Consider the following 17,709-nt stretch of genomic DNA (forward strand, 5'->3'; position numbering starts at 1 on the left):
GCATTAGCAGATAAAGTGGAGGAGGCCATGGTAACAGTGGTTGTGTTGTGGTTACTCAGAGCTCACCAATCTCACACGGCTTTCACTCTGTCCAACTCCTATTAGTAAACAAAATGTTACAGCGTGAAATCTTATGCGTTCGGGTCTTTTTGGCACCTGAACAACATGGATAACACGCATCTCAATCCAGCAGGTACCTAAGCACTAATGGTTTCTTTGGACAGGCCCAGGAGTGGACAAGATGATGCATTTTCAATTTGACATGATCTCCTGATAGAGAGAATTTGGCACGAATACTTAAGGCCCCGTACTATTGCCAAATACGGTTGTCACTCATTTGAGTGCTTAATACCACACACTACCAGTTATGAACAAGCATGACAACTGTACTATAGAGTTCTGCCAAATACAGGTGGGGTGGTGACACTCAAAGTTGAATCTAGTTAATATGTAAATAAGCAAGCAAGTGTGTGTGTGTGTGTGTCGCAACCAGAGTTGACTATTGAACTGGGAAATTAGGAACTTTGAGAGGCTTGAAATGGATTTAATTGCATTGTCACTTCCTTTTAGAGAGTCTTAATGGTGTTGGGGTTGACTGGAGAACAGGGCTTTTGCCATTCTCAAGTAAAGGAAAAGCTCACACAACACTGCTTCCCCGAAGGATGAAACGGCCAGAGTGACACTGCCGAGAAAGTTATGTTAAAGAGGACGTACTATAAGATTACTGTAAAGAGGAAGTCGAAGCATGTGAGGCAGAGATAGTGTACCGGAAACCCCTGTAGTCTTGAATCACCGGCCGAAACCTCTCCATAAGAGGATTTACCTTCTAAAACATTTCATCTAACATTACATCCTACTATATTTCACTGAAATCTGCAGCCAATTTTGTTTAGTCATTCATTTGAAAACTATGTATTTCAGTATAGAACATTGCATTTTGTAAATGAAACCCTGTCACTTACAGTATACAAAACATTAGGAACACCTGCTCTGTACATGATAGACTGACCAGGTGAATACAGGTGAAAGCTATGATCCCTTATTGATGTCACTTGTTAAATCCCCTTCAATCAGTGTAGATGAAGGGAAGGAGACAGATTAAAGAAGGATGTGTAAGCCTTGAGACAGGGATTTTGCATGTGTGCCAGTCAGAAGGTGACTGGACAAGACGAAAGATTGAAGTGCCTTTGAACGGGTTATGGTAGTAGGTACCAGGCGCACCAGTTTGAGTGTCAAGAACTGCAATGCTGCTGGGTTTTTACATGCTCAACAGTTTCCTGTCTGTATTAAGAATGGTCCATCACCCAAAGGACATCCAGCCAACATGACAACAGTGGGAAGCATTGGAGTCAACATGGGCCAGCATCCCTGGGGAACACTTTCAATACCTTTGTAGAGTCCATGCCCCAACAAATTGATGCTGTTCTGAGGACAACGGGTGGTGCAACTCCACATTAGGAAGGTGTTCTTAATGTTTTGTATACAGTGTATATACTATATCTACCCATAAAGATACAAACAACACATTTAATTATGGAGTCCATATATGAACTTGGGACCGCAAGCTCATAAAATAGATGGTAATCACAGTGGAGCTTTTGGTTCTGTAAAGGCAAGACAGAAACGCTGGTTGACATTTATGACAGTCATGAATCTTGCCCTGGAGGCAGAACTGAGCGATTTACGCTAACTGCGCCAGCTGCAAAGTACATATTGGCCTAGTGGGGTCGCCAATTATTATTTTTAGTGTTATTGGTGTGGTTAAGGTTAGAGTTAGTTTTAAAATCCGATGTTATGACTTTGTGGCTGTGCGAGCTATAGTGACCACTCTGTAGAGCTGCCTCCAGGGCAAGATTCATGACAATAAATTACAACCTGCGACAGACACACTGTAATAACTGAGTTGACTTGGGGGAGGGTGACATGAGGATGTGGGTTAGTCATTGTCAGTGATCCTCAACAAACAACATTAACTGAAACAATATTTGAAGCCATGTATACTATGCATTCAACTGAATTCGCTCATTCAGTCTCTGTCTACTTGTATAGCGAGGCAAATAAAAGTGCTCTACCTTGGTTTTACAATATGAGAAGTCTAAATGACATGCTCTCCCAACATATTCAGTAAAGTACACAAGAAAAGGAAACACGCTGCCCCTAGTTAATATCAAAGGGTACGTCACATAATTCAAGGAGGAGTCGTGCCCCTCAAACTTTACGCTAAGAAAAAAAATACGAATATAATTTTTTCTCCCACTGATCTGAACGCAGGCTGGAATTTTCCTCTTCCTGAAAATGCGGAGGGTGAGTAGAAGTCGATATCAGAGAGGAACAGACCTAGAACGTTACTTAAGGCGTGTTCTTTCTCTCTCATTTTGGCAAGGCATTGACTTTCACTTTACACAGGACTTCTACTGTGATCTGTGAAATATTAAACGAACCTGGATTGCTTATAGTGAGCATAGGCACCTCACTCAAAAGTTATGCTTCTTGTAACTTTTTGCGGAAAAAGGATCATATTCATATAGACTCGTTTTGTAGGCTACACTATAGGCGGCGGGCCAAGATGTGGCTCCTTGGATTGGAAACTTTGCTATTCAGGTAAAGTATAGCAACCAGGTTTAGAGAATACATGCTGTTTAACCGTTTTGGTTAGCATATTATAACTTAGAAGACCATTAATTGCGTTTGAGTCCTGCTGCTATAGCAAAAATTATATTAGATTCTAATATTGCAACGCCACCATAGCTACGTATGCCAGATAGGAAAAACATATGAACGTTATTAATTTTGCTTCCATCAGTTTTGCTCCTATAAATACGAGTATTTGATCAATGTTAGATTATATAATGAATAATCATTACTTTAACCATTAATCAAACATTGTTTCTAGGGGAAAGTTGACAGTTTATCACCTGTAATGAACATAGTAACTGTTGATAATTACTTCATAATGGGTCGTTCAATGTAATTTCATCAAGCCATGACATCCACCATCTCTTATTGTTCAGAAATTGTTTCTGTAGTTAGAAACAGATAGGATTAGCATTCTTGCAACATTATTTTGTTGAAATATAGTTTGATCTCTGAGAAATCTAGCTAGTTAATTGCGACCAAATGGGCCCTTTTCATATAATGTTCTATAAATATAGTGACTTACATTTGAAAATAATTAGTATTTGAAACAGTAGCCAACAACATAAGTATTCATACCCTTTGCTTTGTCCACCTGTCATAAATTCAATTGATTGGACATGATTCAGAAAGGCACACACCTATGTAGATAACGTCCAATAGTGCATGTAAGAGGAAAAAGTTATGAGGTTGAAGGAATTGTCCGTAGAGCTCTGAGTCAGGATTGTGTCAAGGCACAGATCTGGGGAAGGGTACCGAAAAATGTCTGCAGCATTGAAGGTCCCAAAGAACACAGTGGCCTCCATCATTCTTAAATGGAAGAAGTTTGGAACCACCAAGACTCTTCCTAGAGCTGGCTGCCCGGACAAACTAAGCAATCGGGGGAGAAGGTCCTTGGTCAGGGAGGTGACCAAGAACCCGATGGTCACTCCGACAGAGCTCCAAAGTTCCTCTGTAGAGATGGGAGAACCTTCCAGAAGGACAACCATCTCTACAGCACTCCACCAATCAGGCCTTTATGGTAGAGTGGGCAGATTTGTATTTGATTTATTTCACCTTTATTTAACCAGGTAGGCTAGTTGAGAAGAAGTTCTCATTTACAACTGCAACCTGGCCAAGATAAAGCAAAGCAGTGCAAAACAAACAACAGAGTTACACATGGAATAAACAAACATACAGTCAATAACATAATAGAAAAAAGTCTATATACAGTGTGCAAATGAGGTAAGGTAAGGCAATATATAGGCCATAGTGGCGAAATAATTACAATTTAGCAATTAAACACTGGAGTGATAGATGTTAAGAAGATGAATGTGCAAGTAGAGGTACTGGGGTGCAAAGGAGCAAAACAAATTATAAAATAAATAACTGTATGGGGATGAGGTAGTTGGATGGGCTATTTACAGATGGGCTATGTACAGGTGCAGTGATCTGTGAGCGGCTCTGACAGCTGGTGCTTAAACCTAGTGAGGGAGATATGAGTCTCCAGCTTCAGTGATTTTTGCAATTCGTTCCAGTCATTGGCAGCAGAGAACTGGAAGGAAAGGCGGCCAAAGTAGGAATTGGCTTTGGGGGTGACCAGTGAAATATACCTGCTGGAGCGCGTGCTACGTGTGGGTACTGCTATGGTGACCAGTGAGCTGAGATAAGGTGGGGCATTACCTAGCAAAGACTTATAGATGACCTGGAGCCCGTGGGTTTGGCGACGAATATGAAGCGAGGGCCAGCCAACGAGAGCATACAGGTCACAGTGGTGGGTAGTATATGGGGCTTTGGTGACAAAACGGATGGCACTGTGATAGACTGCATCCAATTTGCTGAGTAGAGTGTTGGAGGCTATTTTGTAAATGACATCGCTGAAGTCAAGGATCGGCAGGATAGTCAGTTTTACAAGGGTATGTTTGGCAGTATGAGTGAAGGATGCTTTGTTTGCGAAATAGGAAGCTGATTCTAGATTTAATTTTGGATTGGAGATGCTTAATGTGAGTCTGGAAGGAGAGTTTACAGTCTAACCAGACACCTAGGTATTTGTAGTTGTCCACATATTCTAAGTCAGAACCGTCCAGAGTAGTGATCCTGGACGGGCGGGCAGGTGTGGGCAGAGATTGGCTGAAGAGCATGCATTTAGTTTTACTTGCATTTAAGAGCAGTTGGAGGCCACGGAAGGAGAGTTGTAGGGCATTGAAGCTCGTCTGGAGGTTAGTTAACACAGTGTCTAAAGAAGGGCCAGAAGTATACAGAATGGTGCTCGCCTGCATAGAGGTGGATCAGAGAATCACCAGCAGCAAGAGTTACATCATTGATGTATACAGAGAAAAGAGTCGGCTCGAGAATTGAACCCTGTGGCACCCCATAGAGACTGCCAGAGGTTTGGACAACAGGCCCTCCGATTTGACACACTGAACTCTGTCTGAGAAGTAGTTGGGGAACCAGGCCAGGCAGTCATTTGAGAAACCAAGGCTGTTGAGTCTGCCGATAAGAATGTGGTGATTGACAGAGTCGAAAGCCTTGGCCAGGTCGATGAATACAGCTGCACGGTATTGTCTCTTATCGATTGCGGTTATGATATCGTTTTGGACCTTGAGCGTCGCTGAGGTGCACCCATGACCAGCTCGGAAACCAGATTGCATAGCGGAGAAGGTACGGTGGGATTCGAAATGGTTGGTGATCTGTTTGTTAACTTGGCTTTCGAAGACCTTAGAAAGGCAGGGTAGGATAGATATAGGTCTGTAGCAGTTTGGTTCTAGAGTGTCTCCCCCTTTGAAGAGTGGGATGACCGCGGCAGCTTTCCAATCTTTGGGGATCTCAGACGATACGAAAGAGATTGAACAGGCTAGTAATTGGGGTTGCAACAATTTCGGCGGATCATTTTAGAAAGAGAGGGTCCAGATTTGTCTAGCCCGGCTGATTTGTAGGGGGTCCAGATTTTGCAGCTCTTTCAGAACATTGGCTCCTAACTTCCCTGAAAAGTTGCATATCGCGGGGGCTATTCGATGCTAATGCAGTACACCACAGGATGTTTTTGTGCTGGTCAAGGGCAGTCAGGTCTGGAGTGAACCAAGGGCTATATCTGTTCCTGGTTCTAAAATGTTTTGAATGGGGCATGCTTATTTAAGATGGTGAGGAAATCACTTTTAAAGAACAACCAGGCATCCTCTACTGACGGGATAAGGTCAATATCCTTCCAGGATACCTGGGCCAGGTCGATTAGAAAGGCCTGCTCGCTGAAGTGTTTTAGGGAGCGTTTGATAGTGATGAGGGGTGGTCGTTTGACCGCAGACCCATTACGGACGCAGGCAATGAGGCAGTGATCGCTGAGATCCTGGTTGAAGACAGCAGAGGTGTATTTGGAGGGTAGGTTGGTTAGGATGATATCTATGAGGGTGCCTGTGTTTACGGATTTGAGGTTGTACCTGGTAGGTTCATTGATAATTTGTGTGAGATTGAGGGCATCAAGCTTAGATTGTAGGATGGTCAGGGTGTTAAGCATGTCCCAGTTTAGGTCACCTAACAGCACGAGCTCTGAAGATAAATGGGGGGCAGTCAATTCACATATGGTGTCCGGGGCTCAGCTGGGGGCAGAAGGTGGTCTATAGCAAGCGGCAACAGTGAGAGACTTGTTTCTGGAAAGGAGGATTTTTAAAAGTAGAATCTCAAATTGTTTAGGCACAGACCTGGATAGTAAGACAGAAGTCTGCAGATAGCAACTCTGCCCCCATTGGCAGTTCTATCTTGTCAGAAAATGTTATAGTTAGGAATGAAAATTTCAGGGTTTTTGGTGGCCTTCCTAAGCCAGGATTCAGACACAGCTAGGACATCCGGGTTGGCAGAGTGTGCTAAAGATGTGAATAAAACAAACTTAGGGAGGAGGCTTCTAATGTTAACATGCATGAAACCAAGGCTTTTACGGTTACAAAAGTCAACAAACGAGAGCACCTGGGGAATGGGAGTGGAGCTAGGCACTGCAGGGCCTAGATTAACCTCTTCATCACCAGAGGAACAGAGGAGGAGTAGGATAAGGGTACGGCTAGAGGCTATAAGAACTGGTCATCTAGTACGTTCGGGAACAGAGAGTAAAATGAGCAGGTTTCTGGGCGCAGTAGAATAGATTCAAGGCATAATGTACAGACAAAGGTATGGTAGGATGTGAATACAGTGGAGGTAAACCTAGGCATTGAGGGACGATGAGAGAGGTATTGTCTCTAGGGACTTCATTTAAACCAGGTGAGGTCACTGCATGTGTGGGAGCTGGAACAAAAGGGTTAGCTAAGGCATATTGAGCCGGGCTGGAGGCTCTACAGTGAAATAAGACAATCACTAACCAAAACAGCAATGGACAAGGCATATTGACATTAGGGAGAGGCATGCGTAGCCGAGTGAATATATGGTCCAGTTAATCGCTAGGTGGGCTGGAGACACGGCGATTCAGACAGCTAGCGGGCCGGGGATAGCAGGCTAGCAGAAGGGCCTTAGAGGGACGTCGTGGCGGAAGAAGTCTGTTGTAGCCCCCTCGTGCGGTTACGTCGGCAGACCAGTCGTGATGGATCAGCAGTGCTCCATGTAGTAAAAGGGTCCAGGCCAATTGGCAAAATAGGTATAGTAGCCCAAGAAATTGGCTGATGTACCTCTTCAGCTAACAGTCCGATATGCTCTAGACAGCTAGCGGGCCGTGGCTAGCAGGCTAGCAGATGGGCATTCAGAGGACGTCACGACGGAGGAGCCTGTTGAAAAATGCCCTCGGGCGGATTACGTTGGTTATCCAGTCGTGATGAATCGGCGGGGCTCCGTATCGGCAGTAAAAGGGGCCCAGGCCAATTGGCAAAATAGGTATTGTAGCCCAAGGAGTGGCTGATGGACCTCTTCAGCTAGCCGGGAGATGGGCCTAGCATAGGCTAGCTCCAGGCTAATTGGTGCTTGCTACGGGACAGAGACGTTAGCCAGGAGTAGCCACTCGGATAGCAGCTAGCTAGCTGCGCTGATCCAGGTGAAGAGGTTCAGAGCTTGCGGTAGGAATCCGGGGATATGGAGAAGAAGAAGTCCAATACGCTCTGGGTTGAATCGCGTTGTGCAAACTGGCAGGAGTTGTCTGGGCTAAAGGTTAGCTGATGACCGCTAGCAGTGGCTAGCTGACTACTAGCTAGTACTTTCTGTTGGGGGTTCCGGTTCTAAAGTAAAGAAAATAGCAGATCCATACCACATTGGGTGAGGTGGGTTGCAGAAGAGTATGTTGAAGTTGAGATTAAGAAAAATATTAAAAAATATATGCGAATAAAAAATATATAAAAATATATATACACGGGACACGACAAGACGAAGACAAAGATGCATGACTGCTATGCCATCTTGGATTTTTTGGGAGATGGGAGCAACTCCTCAGTAAAAGGCACATGACAGCCCGCTTGGAGTTTACCAAAAGGCACCTAAAAGCATGGTGGTGGCAGAATCATGCCGTGGGGATGGTTTTCAGCGACAGTGACTGGGAGACCAGTCAGGATTAAGGGAAAGATGAATGGAGCAAACTACAGAGCGATCCTTGATGAAAACCTACTTCAGAGTGCTCAGGACCTCAGACTGGGGGCGAAGGTTCACCTTCCAACAGGACAACGACCCTAAGCACACAGCCAAGACAACGCAGGAGTGGCTTTGGGATAAGTCTCTGAATGGCCTTGAGTGGCACAGCCAGAGCCCAGACTTGAACCCGATCGAACATCTCTGGAGAGACCTGAAAATCTCTATGCAGCAACGCTCCCCATTCAACTTGACAGAGCTTGAGAGGATGTGCAGAGAAGAATGGGAGAAACTACCCAAATACAAGTGTGGCAAGCTTGTAGCGTCATACCTAAGAAGACTCGAGGCTGTAATCACTGCAAAAAGGTGCTTCAACAAAGTCCTGAGTAAAGGGTCTGAATACTTATGTAAATGTGTATTTTTTTAGTTTTACATTTTTTATTAATTTGCCAAAAATATATAAAAACCTGTTTTTGCTTTATCATTATGGGGTATTGTGTGTAGATTGATGAGAGAAAAAAAACAATTTAATCAGTTTTAGAATAAGGCTGTAACGTAACAAAATTTGGAAAAAGTCAAGGGGCCTGAATACTTTCCAAATGCACTGTAGATGAAGGGGAAGCGACAGGTTAAAGAAGGATTTTTAAGCCTTGAGACAATTGAAATGTGGATTGGTGAATGGGCAAGACAAAATCTTTAAATGCCTTTGAATGGTGTTTGCTAGTAGGTGCCAGGCGCACTGGTTTGTTTCAAGAACTGCAACCCTGCTGGATTTTTCACGTTCAACAGTTTCCTGTGTGTATCAAGAATGGTCCACCTTGCTAAGGACATCTAGCCAACTTGATGCAACTGTGGGAAGCATTGGAGTCAATATGGGCAAGCGCCCCTGTGGAACGCTTTCAACACCTTGTAGAGCTGTTTTGAGGGCAAAAGGGGATGCAACTCATTATTAGGAAGGTGTTCCTAATGTTTTATACACTCAGTGTGTGACCAGTATAGTCTACAAGGGGCTCAGTCTGTGTTTTCATTGAGTACCTGATTGCTAGCAGTTGCTCATCGAATAGCATGCATTAGGAGGAGGGGGAGAGAGAGGCAGTCATTTCTGGAGATATGGAACACTAGGCAGAACCATTGATTGAAACAGGTATTTGGATCCCAACGGGAAATACTTCTCCCGTCATACCAAATGTCCTTCGAGTTAACAGTTAGCGTGCTCATTCAATCCTCCTAGAAACAAAATGGTTACGAAGGGATACTGTCATAATCTTTTGTCTGTTGCATATTCTTCACTGACAGGGTAAGTAATGGTTCAGAGGGAGACGCTTGGACATGTGCTGGGGAGGCCACACACACACACACACACACACACACACACACACACACACACACACACACACACACACACAAACACACACACACACTGTACACTCCAACTGTACACTACATCCATCTCAAACTTGTCGCTCCATATGTAGGCCTATGACTAGTCTCTTTTCACAGCATCTGTGCGTCTGCCTATTAGTAATTCAATGTTTTCCTTTGTATTTGATGAGGGAACATTGAGAGGCACTCTATTCTCCATTATCTCCATTTATGACACTCCAGAGCCAACAAAAGAGACTCCTTGTAGGCGTCTTCAACCAGACTAGAGCGCCGTAGTAACCGTGAAAATCTACATCATTCACATGTGTATATTTCTCCCGTCATACCAAATGTCCTTCGAGTTAACAGTTAGCATGCTCATTCAATTGTCACTTTTACATCAGTGGCTTACATCACTAGAGGTCCATAGTAACCGTTGAAATCTATATAATTCACATGTAAACCCCCCCGACATATTTATTTGGACAGTGAAGCTAAACTTAAAATGTGGCTCTATACTCCAGCATTTTGGATTTGAAATCAAATGTTCTATATGAGGCGACAGTACAGTACATCACCTTTTATTTGAGGTTATTTTCATATCTGTTTTACTGTTTAGAAATGAAAGCACTTTATGTATCTAGTCCCCCCCCCCCATTTGAATGTATCATAAGTATTTGGACAAATTCACTTATAGTGTATTTCATTTAGTCAAAAGTTTAGTTTTTGGTCCCCTATTCATAACATGTAATGACTACATGAAGCTTGTGACTCTACGAACTTGCTAATGGTAAGAGTTAGCATGTTTTGGGGGCATGACCTTTGTGCATCTGTAACTTTCTCATCATTATTCACGATTATCTGTACATTTACATTTAAGTCATTTAGCAGACGCTCTTATCCAGAGCGACTTACATTTTTAACCTTTATTTAACTAGGCAAGTCAGTTAAGAACAAACTCTTATTTTCAATGACGGCCTAGGAACAGTGGGTTAACTGCCTTGTTCAGGGGCAGAACGACAGATTTGTACCTTGTCAGCTCGGGGATTTGAACTTGCAACCTTTCGGTTACTAGCCCAACGCTCTAACCACTAGGCTACCCTGCCGCCCCTGTAATCATGGTAGCATCCACATTAAATGTAAAAGTGTTCAGAAACATATTGTTTTCTTAATTACAATAAAAGTAACACCAAAATGACCGTACATTATTTACCATTAATTTCTATTAGTCACAACATCATCTGAAACACACAACGACAACAACAACGGAAAATACATCCAACAAGTTTGTAGAGTCACAAGCTTGATGTAGTCATTGTGTGCTAGGATTTTGATTTGATTTATTAGGATCCCAACTAGCCGACGCCAATGGCGACAGCTAGTCTTACTGGGGTCCGACACATAACGAAGAAGATATTACAGGCAAAAGACTTTACAATTTACATACATTCAAAAGCACGAACATGTTGTGTGTGTGCATCTATCAGTTACACATACTGTACATGGCAGGACACAACAAGCACACAACAAGTAGGTCACATGGGGGAGAGGCGTTGTGCTGTGAGGTGTTGCTTTATTTGTTTTTTTGAAACCAGGTTTGCTGTTCACTTGCGCAATATAAGATGGAAGGAAGTTCCGTGCACTCATGGCTCTGTATAATACTGTACGTTTCCTTGAGTTTGTTCTGGACCTGGGGACGGTGAAAAGACCCCTGGTGGCATGTGTGGTGGGGTAAGTGTGTGTGTCAGTGCTGTGGGTAAGTTGACTATGCAAACAATTTGGAATTTCCAACACGTTCATGTTTCTTATTCAAACAAGAAGTGACGCAGTCAGTCTTTCCTCAACTCTTAGGAATATTGGTCCAAAATACTAACCTTTTGACTAAATGTAATACATTATAAGTGAATTTGTCGAAATACTTGACACCTTAAAATGTGCGGACTAGATATATAAAGTGCATTTATTTCTAAACAATATAAGAGATATGTATGAAAATATCCCCACAAATAAAAGGTGATATTCTGTACTGTTGCCTCATATAAAACATTCAATCTCAAATCCAAAGTGCTAGAGTATAGAGCCAAATAAAAAATGTAACTTCACTGTCCAAATAAATACTTAGAGGAGTGTATGTATTTCTAACCTAACGTCCTTCAAGTTATCACTTCTCACTTTCTTATCAGTGGCTGGCCTGTTAAGTCCTGTTGATATCACACTGTTGCTTCAGTGAACACATTTTTCTGATGTTTAATTATAGGCCCCCTCTCAAATAGTTAAATAAAGGTTACATTAAAAAAAATATATACAAATATAGATGTTTATGTGTCTGTCTGTGTGGCCTCTCCAGCATGTGCCCAAGTGCCTCCCTCAGTCATTACTTAAAGTTTAATGACTGACCATGAAGTAAACTAATGATAGACTATGTAACTATTTAGTAGACTATGATGTGGTCGTTTATTTTATGTGACATAGTGTTTACTTCATTGAGTCCAATATCGCTACTTAATGACAGATGATATATATAAAAAATAATAATAATATATATACACACATTACCGTTCAAAAGTTTGAGGTCACTTGGACATGTCCTTGTTTTTGAAAGAAAAGCAAAAAAAAAAAGGTCCATTAAAATAACATCAAATTGATCAGAAATACAGTGTAGACACTGTTAACCTTGTAAATGACTATTGTAGCTGGAAACGGCAGATTTTTTATGGAATATCTACACAGGTGTACAGAGGCCCATTATCAGCAACCATCACTCCTGTGTTCCAATGGCACATTGTGTTAGCTAATCCAAGTTTATCATTTTAAAAGGCTAATTGATCATTAGAAATTATGTTAGCACAGCTGAAAACTGAAAACTGTTGTGCTGATTAAAGAAGCAATAAAACTGGCCTTCTTTAGACTAGTTGAGTATCTGGAGCATCAGCATTTGTGGGTTCGATTACAGGCTCAAAATGGCAGGAAACAAATAACTTTTTTCTGAAACTCGTCAGTCTATTCTTGTTCTGCGAAATGAAGGCTATTCCATGTGAGAAATTGCCAAGAAACTGAAGCTCTCGTACAACGCTGTGTACTACTCCCTACTCCCACAAACTGGCTCTAACCAGAATAGAAAGAGGAGTGGGAGGCCCCGGTGCACAACGGAGCAAGAGGACAAGTACACTAGAGTGACTAGTTTGAGAAACAGAAACATAATGTGTATCAAATATAAAATGGCTGCAGTCAGTCAGTAAATGAAATGTCAGTGTTACCCACATCTACTGTGTAGGCCCAGTACTCTCACCAACAGTGTTCAACAATGACAAACTCTATCCATGGCTTGCATATCCCACGTTTGACTACCGATGTGAGTGTTTGCGTAGTTAGATCGCGCAGAGGAAAAGTGTAACTTGCTGCACACCGTACTGCTAGGCTGCATTCCAGGCCCCATAGAGCTCTGGTCAAAGTAGTACATTATATATGGAATAGGGTACCATTTGGGACGCACACTAGTCTGCTACTGCAAGGGAGTGGGGGAGTCATGTTCGTGGCTCGGCATTCAAAGCTCAACTTTTCTGGTTAGATTTGACAGCTTGTGAGTATCATGCTGGTGCTGAACACACACACACACACACACACACACACACACACACACACACACACACACACACACACACACACACACACACACACACACAGCAGAGCAATGTTTTGAATTACTGTAGCCTAGCTCTCTGTCTAGTTTTGTTAAAGAGGTGCAATGCCAATCAGCAACCGTCATTTCTTAAAAGGCTAAGATTCTTCCGTCTACTTTCACAAGTAAGAAACTCTGAGGTCAAAGGTACAGGATTCCATTTGCTTGCAGTAGATGATCTACAGTGACGGTTCGAGTAGACAATCTACAGCAAACAGAAATAGTGACATCCAGATAGTCGTTGACTACAACAATACCTCTAGTAACTACAACAACACCTCTGTTGTAACCAGGTTCTTTGGAGGGATTTGTAGTTCTTTGTCTGTGTGTTATTTTTGGAAGGATAGGGTAGGGCTTAGCTACAGTAGGGAGTGTATACGCATGTCTAATTGCACTTTGGTTTGCGCAAGCCCTTTAATAACCCCTTGAGAAAAAGCCTGCCTTTCCAGAAGAAAAACAGCAGTGTTGTTGACATGCTGTGTGCTTGTGTGTTTTTTGTTGTTTGTTTCCAGGTGGCTGCTGCAGGAACACCAGTCCTGTTTCAGTTCCCCTTTCTAGAACCTTCTCCCATGCAGGAGACCCGCATGGGCTAAGAAGGTCTGGGTCGGGACCACAGGAACAGCCTGACCAGTCATTTCCTGCTAGTCACAGGTAATGTGCTAGATATCATTTGATACAGCGGAAGGAACTAAAAGTGGTTACAATGGCTCAGTGGGTTGGATCATGGTGTTTGAAACACAGAACTGTATTTTTTTAAATTGTATTTATTTAACCTTTATTTAACTAGGCAAGTCAGTTAAGAGCAAATTCTTATTTACAATGACGGCCTGTATGTTCACTCTCACTTCCAAATTGGAAATATATGAGGATACTGTACATGTGTTGCATTAAAGTCATTACCATTGTTATCATTTGTATGATTAATCACACTATTTTATGCTTCTATCCAAGGCTCTGTTTGTCTAATTTTACACTCTGTTACCATTGACACAATCATAGAGATTCCTTACATGCCAGTGCCCTGAGGCTCAAGAAAGGTCTCAGTGAAATTAATAATGCACATGGAAATGTGTGGCTCTTTTGTGTGGCGAGGCCAGTTTAGCCTGAGATTACACTGACACACTGCCACCTGTAATTGGTGTCATGAGGAGAGCTCCTCGAATTGGGACCGCATGATGATGCTAGTCTGGGTCATTGTAGAAAGAGAGGGAGGAAGAGAACGAAATAAAGAAGGGATAAAGAAAAGTGTGCACAGCTCATTCCTAGAGGATTAGGGGATGAAAAGCGGGCTGGTATGCGGCTGCTGCTGGGTCCGGCTCGGACACAAACAACGCACTGACCAAGAAGGCCCTCTAACCTGCTTTACCTTCGAACATTTCTCCTTAAGTCTACTGCCTCAAAACTTTAGGCCATTAGCTGTGACCCACAACTACCTTTCACTATGTTTCTGAATGGGCCCGTGCCTCCTGGGTTCGTTGTAAGTCTGCCGGTCTCGTTGCGGTCGCTTCATACTCTGTACGTTGTAAGTCTGTAACTTCTGGGTTTGGTCTCTCATTGCCTGTTTGTCTCTACCACTTCCTGTCCAGGTCCGGAGACTGCGGAGAGCCAAGATGCACGGCTGTCGGAAGAAAACCAGGGTGCTGTGTGTGATGATGATGCTCAACGTCTTCGTCTTCATCCTCGTGGGCGTGTCTCGGAACCTGGGCCAGGATAAGGGGGACCAGCGGAAGCCACGCATTCCCTCCAAGAGGTTCTGGAGGAAGCAGATGACCAGTGAGATCTTCTGGAATAAGGAGCAGCAGAGGCTGGACTACATCTACAACCCCATCCTCATGTCGGGTTTGACCAATGACTCTCTGCTGGAGCTACCTGATTGGCTCAACGACACCAAGTCCCCGGACCCCTGCCAACCGGACTACAGCGTCACCACCCAGGTGAAGGACTACAACTCCCTGCCACCCCGCTTCCAGGACTTCCTGCTGTACATGCGCTGCCGCTCGTATCCGATGATCATGGACCAACCACGCGTGTGCGAGAGCAAACCCTACCTCTTATTGGCCGTCAAGTCCCTGGCGCCCCACTTCGACCGGCGGCAGGCCATCCGGGAGTCGTGGGGGCGGGTGGGCGTTCTGGCAAATCGGACTGTAGCCACGGTCTTCCTCCTTGGAAATGCCGTGTCAGTCGACCACTTCCCCAACTTGTCTGGGATGCTCAGCCACGAGGCCAGACTTTACGGGGACCTCCTCCAGTGGGACTACCGAGACTCCTTCTTCAACCTCACCCTCAAAGAGGTGCTCTTCCTGGACTGGTTCAGCCAGCATTGCCCCGACGCCCGCTTTGTCTTCAAGGGGGATGATGACGTCTTCGTCAACACCTGGAGGATCTTAGACTTCCTCCACAATCTTCCAGAGATCAGGGCCAGGGATCTGTTCATAGGGGATGTAATCACCAATGCCGGCCCGCACCGGGACCGGAAGCTCAAGTACTTCATCCCAGAGAGTGTGTTCGTGGGGCCATACCCGCCCTATGCCGGGGGAGGAGGGTTCCTGTACTCTGGGGAACTGGCACTGCAGTTGCACAACATCTCCCAGCAGGTGGCGCTGTATCCTATTGATGATGTCTACACAGGGATGTGTCTCCAGAAGCTGGGCTTGGTCCCGGAGAAGCACAAGGGCTTCAGGACGTTTGACATTGATGAGAAATACAGGGGCAACCCGTGCGCGTATAAGAGCTTAATGCTCGTGCACAGCAGGACGCCGCAGGAGATGATCAAAATCTGGGCCTGGCTCAGCGATCCAGAATTGAACTGTCAGTGAGACATCTACATGCATCCCACATTACACCCTATTCCCTACATAGTGCACTATTTTTGACCAGAGACTTATGGGCCCTGGTCAAAAGTAGTGTACTATATAGGGAATAGGGTGCCATTTGGGATGCATTCAATGGGTCTTTGAGAAATTTGTTTGATGTGTTCTAAGTGCTTTCTTTGGTTTGTGTGGAATTCGCAAAATCCTCGAGGTTCGGTAGCAATGCTGGGTTCACGTGCTAGTTGGAACTCTGAATTTTCTGACTTGCTAATTAGTTGTAGTTATACACGTGCCCTGTTCAACCAGTTAGCAAGTTGAACATTTTTGAGTTTCCTAGTTCCGACTAGCACGTCACAAGTCAATGTGTTCCAGCTTCAATAGAATCAGCTGATATATCCCTAGCATTCAAAAGTATTTTTTACATGAGCAACCATTCATTTACACTTTTCAAGACTGTGTTCGGCAAATGTAGTATCATTAATATAAATGTACTAGTCCTGTATGTACTATACAAGCACTATTGCACGAGAGGTCCTTTTTTTGCAAGAATTGTAATTTGTCACAATAACAGGCATATGTGAAAATCACCTACGATTGGGAGGGGGATCCATATCCCTTTTAATCGTAACAAGACAGTTCACTACTTATGGCAAAGAGTGTGTGAATGTCCTGCTTAACCTGTTTTTCCAGACTCTTACGCCAATACACAGGGTGGTGTATTGCTGTAAGCGCTCTCAATGGATCTGACGTTCCTTTGCACTTGATTCTAGAAACAAACTATTTATGATATTTGAAAGATTGCTGGTTCATTATAACTCTTAAAGCTGGAAACCGTAGGGGTGAAACTGCCACGTCCGGTTGTGCGATATTACAACAACAAAGAAGTTACTTAAAACAACAAACACTGTTTTTCCCCCCCTTTCAGATGTACACTGAGTGTGCCAAACATTAAGGACACCTTCCTAATATCGAGTTGCATCCCACCTTTTGCCCTCAGAACAGCTTCAATTCGTCAGGGCATGGACTCTACAAGGTGTTGAAAGTGTTCCACAGGGATGCTGGCCCATGTTGATTCCAATGCTTCCCACTGTTGTATCAATTTGGCTGGATGTCCTTTGGGTGGTGGCCCATTCTTGATACACATGGGAAACTGTTGAGCGTCAAAAACCCAGCAGCATTGCAGTTCTTGACACAAACGGGTACGCCTGGCGCTTACTACCATACCCTGTTCAAAGGCACTTCAATATTTTTTCTTGCCCATTCACCCCCACACCAACAGTCCGTGTCTCAATTATCTCGAGGCTTAAAAATCTACACTGATTGAAGTGGATTTAACAAGTGACATCAATAAGGGATCATAACTTTCTCCTGGTCAGTCTGTGTCATGGAAAGAGTAGGCATCCTTAATGTTTTGTACACTCAGTGTAAAAAAAAAAAAAAGAAAGTTTTACCACACTTATCGAGCTCCTCTTCTCCGTTTCATAAACAAAACAAAAACAATAACAAATGTGCCTGGGGCGACCAGTGGCTCTATTTCACCTTATGCGGATCTCAGCTTTAAAGTATTTTTTTTATTATTAAAACAAAATTGCACATTTGGTGAATAAATATTTGTTGAATAATCCAGAATTTTAAGGCGTTAGTAGTCCTGTGACCCAGTGTTTTTTTTCTGCTGTAGTGAGATGTTATGTGCAGAGCTCTTTCTGTATACTCACA

At 43.5% G+C, this 17,709-nt stretch overlaps 1 protein-coding gene across 2 annotated transcripts; it reads left to right on the forward strand.

Moving 5' to 3' along the window:
* The first annotated feature begins 2,188 nt into the window (after positions 1-2,188).
* LOC120032905 (N-acetyllactosaminide beta-1,3-N-acetylglucosaminyltransferase 2-like) lies at positions 2,189-17,036 on the forward strand. Of its 2 annotated transcripts, none has more exons than XM_038979161.1 (3): positions 2,189-2,304; positions 13,696-13,834; positions 14,770-17,036. In XM_038979161.1, the coding sequence occupies exon 3, from the start codon at positions 14,794-14,796 to the stop codon at positions 15,997-15,999; it is 1,206 nt and encodes a 401-aa protein (XP_038835089.1). In that variant the 5' UTR covers positions 2,189-2,304; positions 13,696-13,834; positions 14,770-14,793; the 3' UTR covers positions 16,000-17,036. The 2 variants fall into 2 exon arrangements, with proteins under 2 accessions (XP_038835089.1, XP_038835090.1); XM_038979162.1 differs by lacking the exon at positions 2,189-2,304 and adding an exon at positions 2,323-2,601.
* The last annotated feature ends 673 nt before the right edge of the window (positions 17,037-17,709 follow it).

The sequence above is a fragment of the Salvelinus namaycush genome, chromosome 39, assembly GCF_016432855.1.
Source record: "Salvelinus namaycush isolate Seneca chromosome 39, SaNama_1.0, whole genome shotgun sequence".
Lineage (NCBI taxonomy): Eukaryota > Metazoa > Chordata > Actinopteri > Salmoniformes > Salmonidae > Salvelinus > Salvelinus namaycush.

What these genes read in the sequence shown, in the direction of transcription:
- LOC120032905 (XM_038979161.1), top strand. Translation starts at nt 14,794, where the DNA reads ATGCACGGCTGTCGGAAGAAAACCAGGGTGCTGTGTGTGATGATGATG.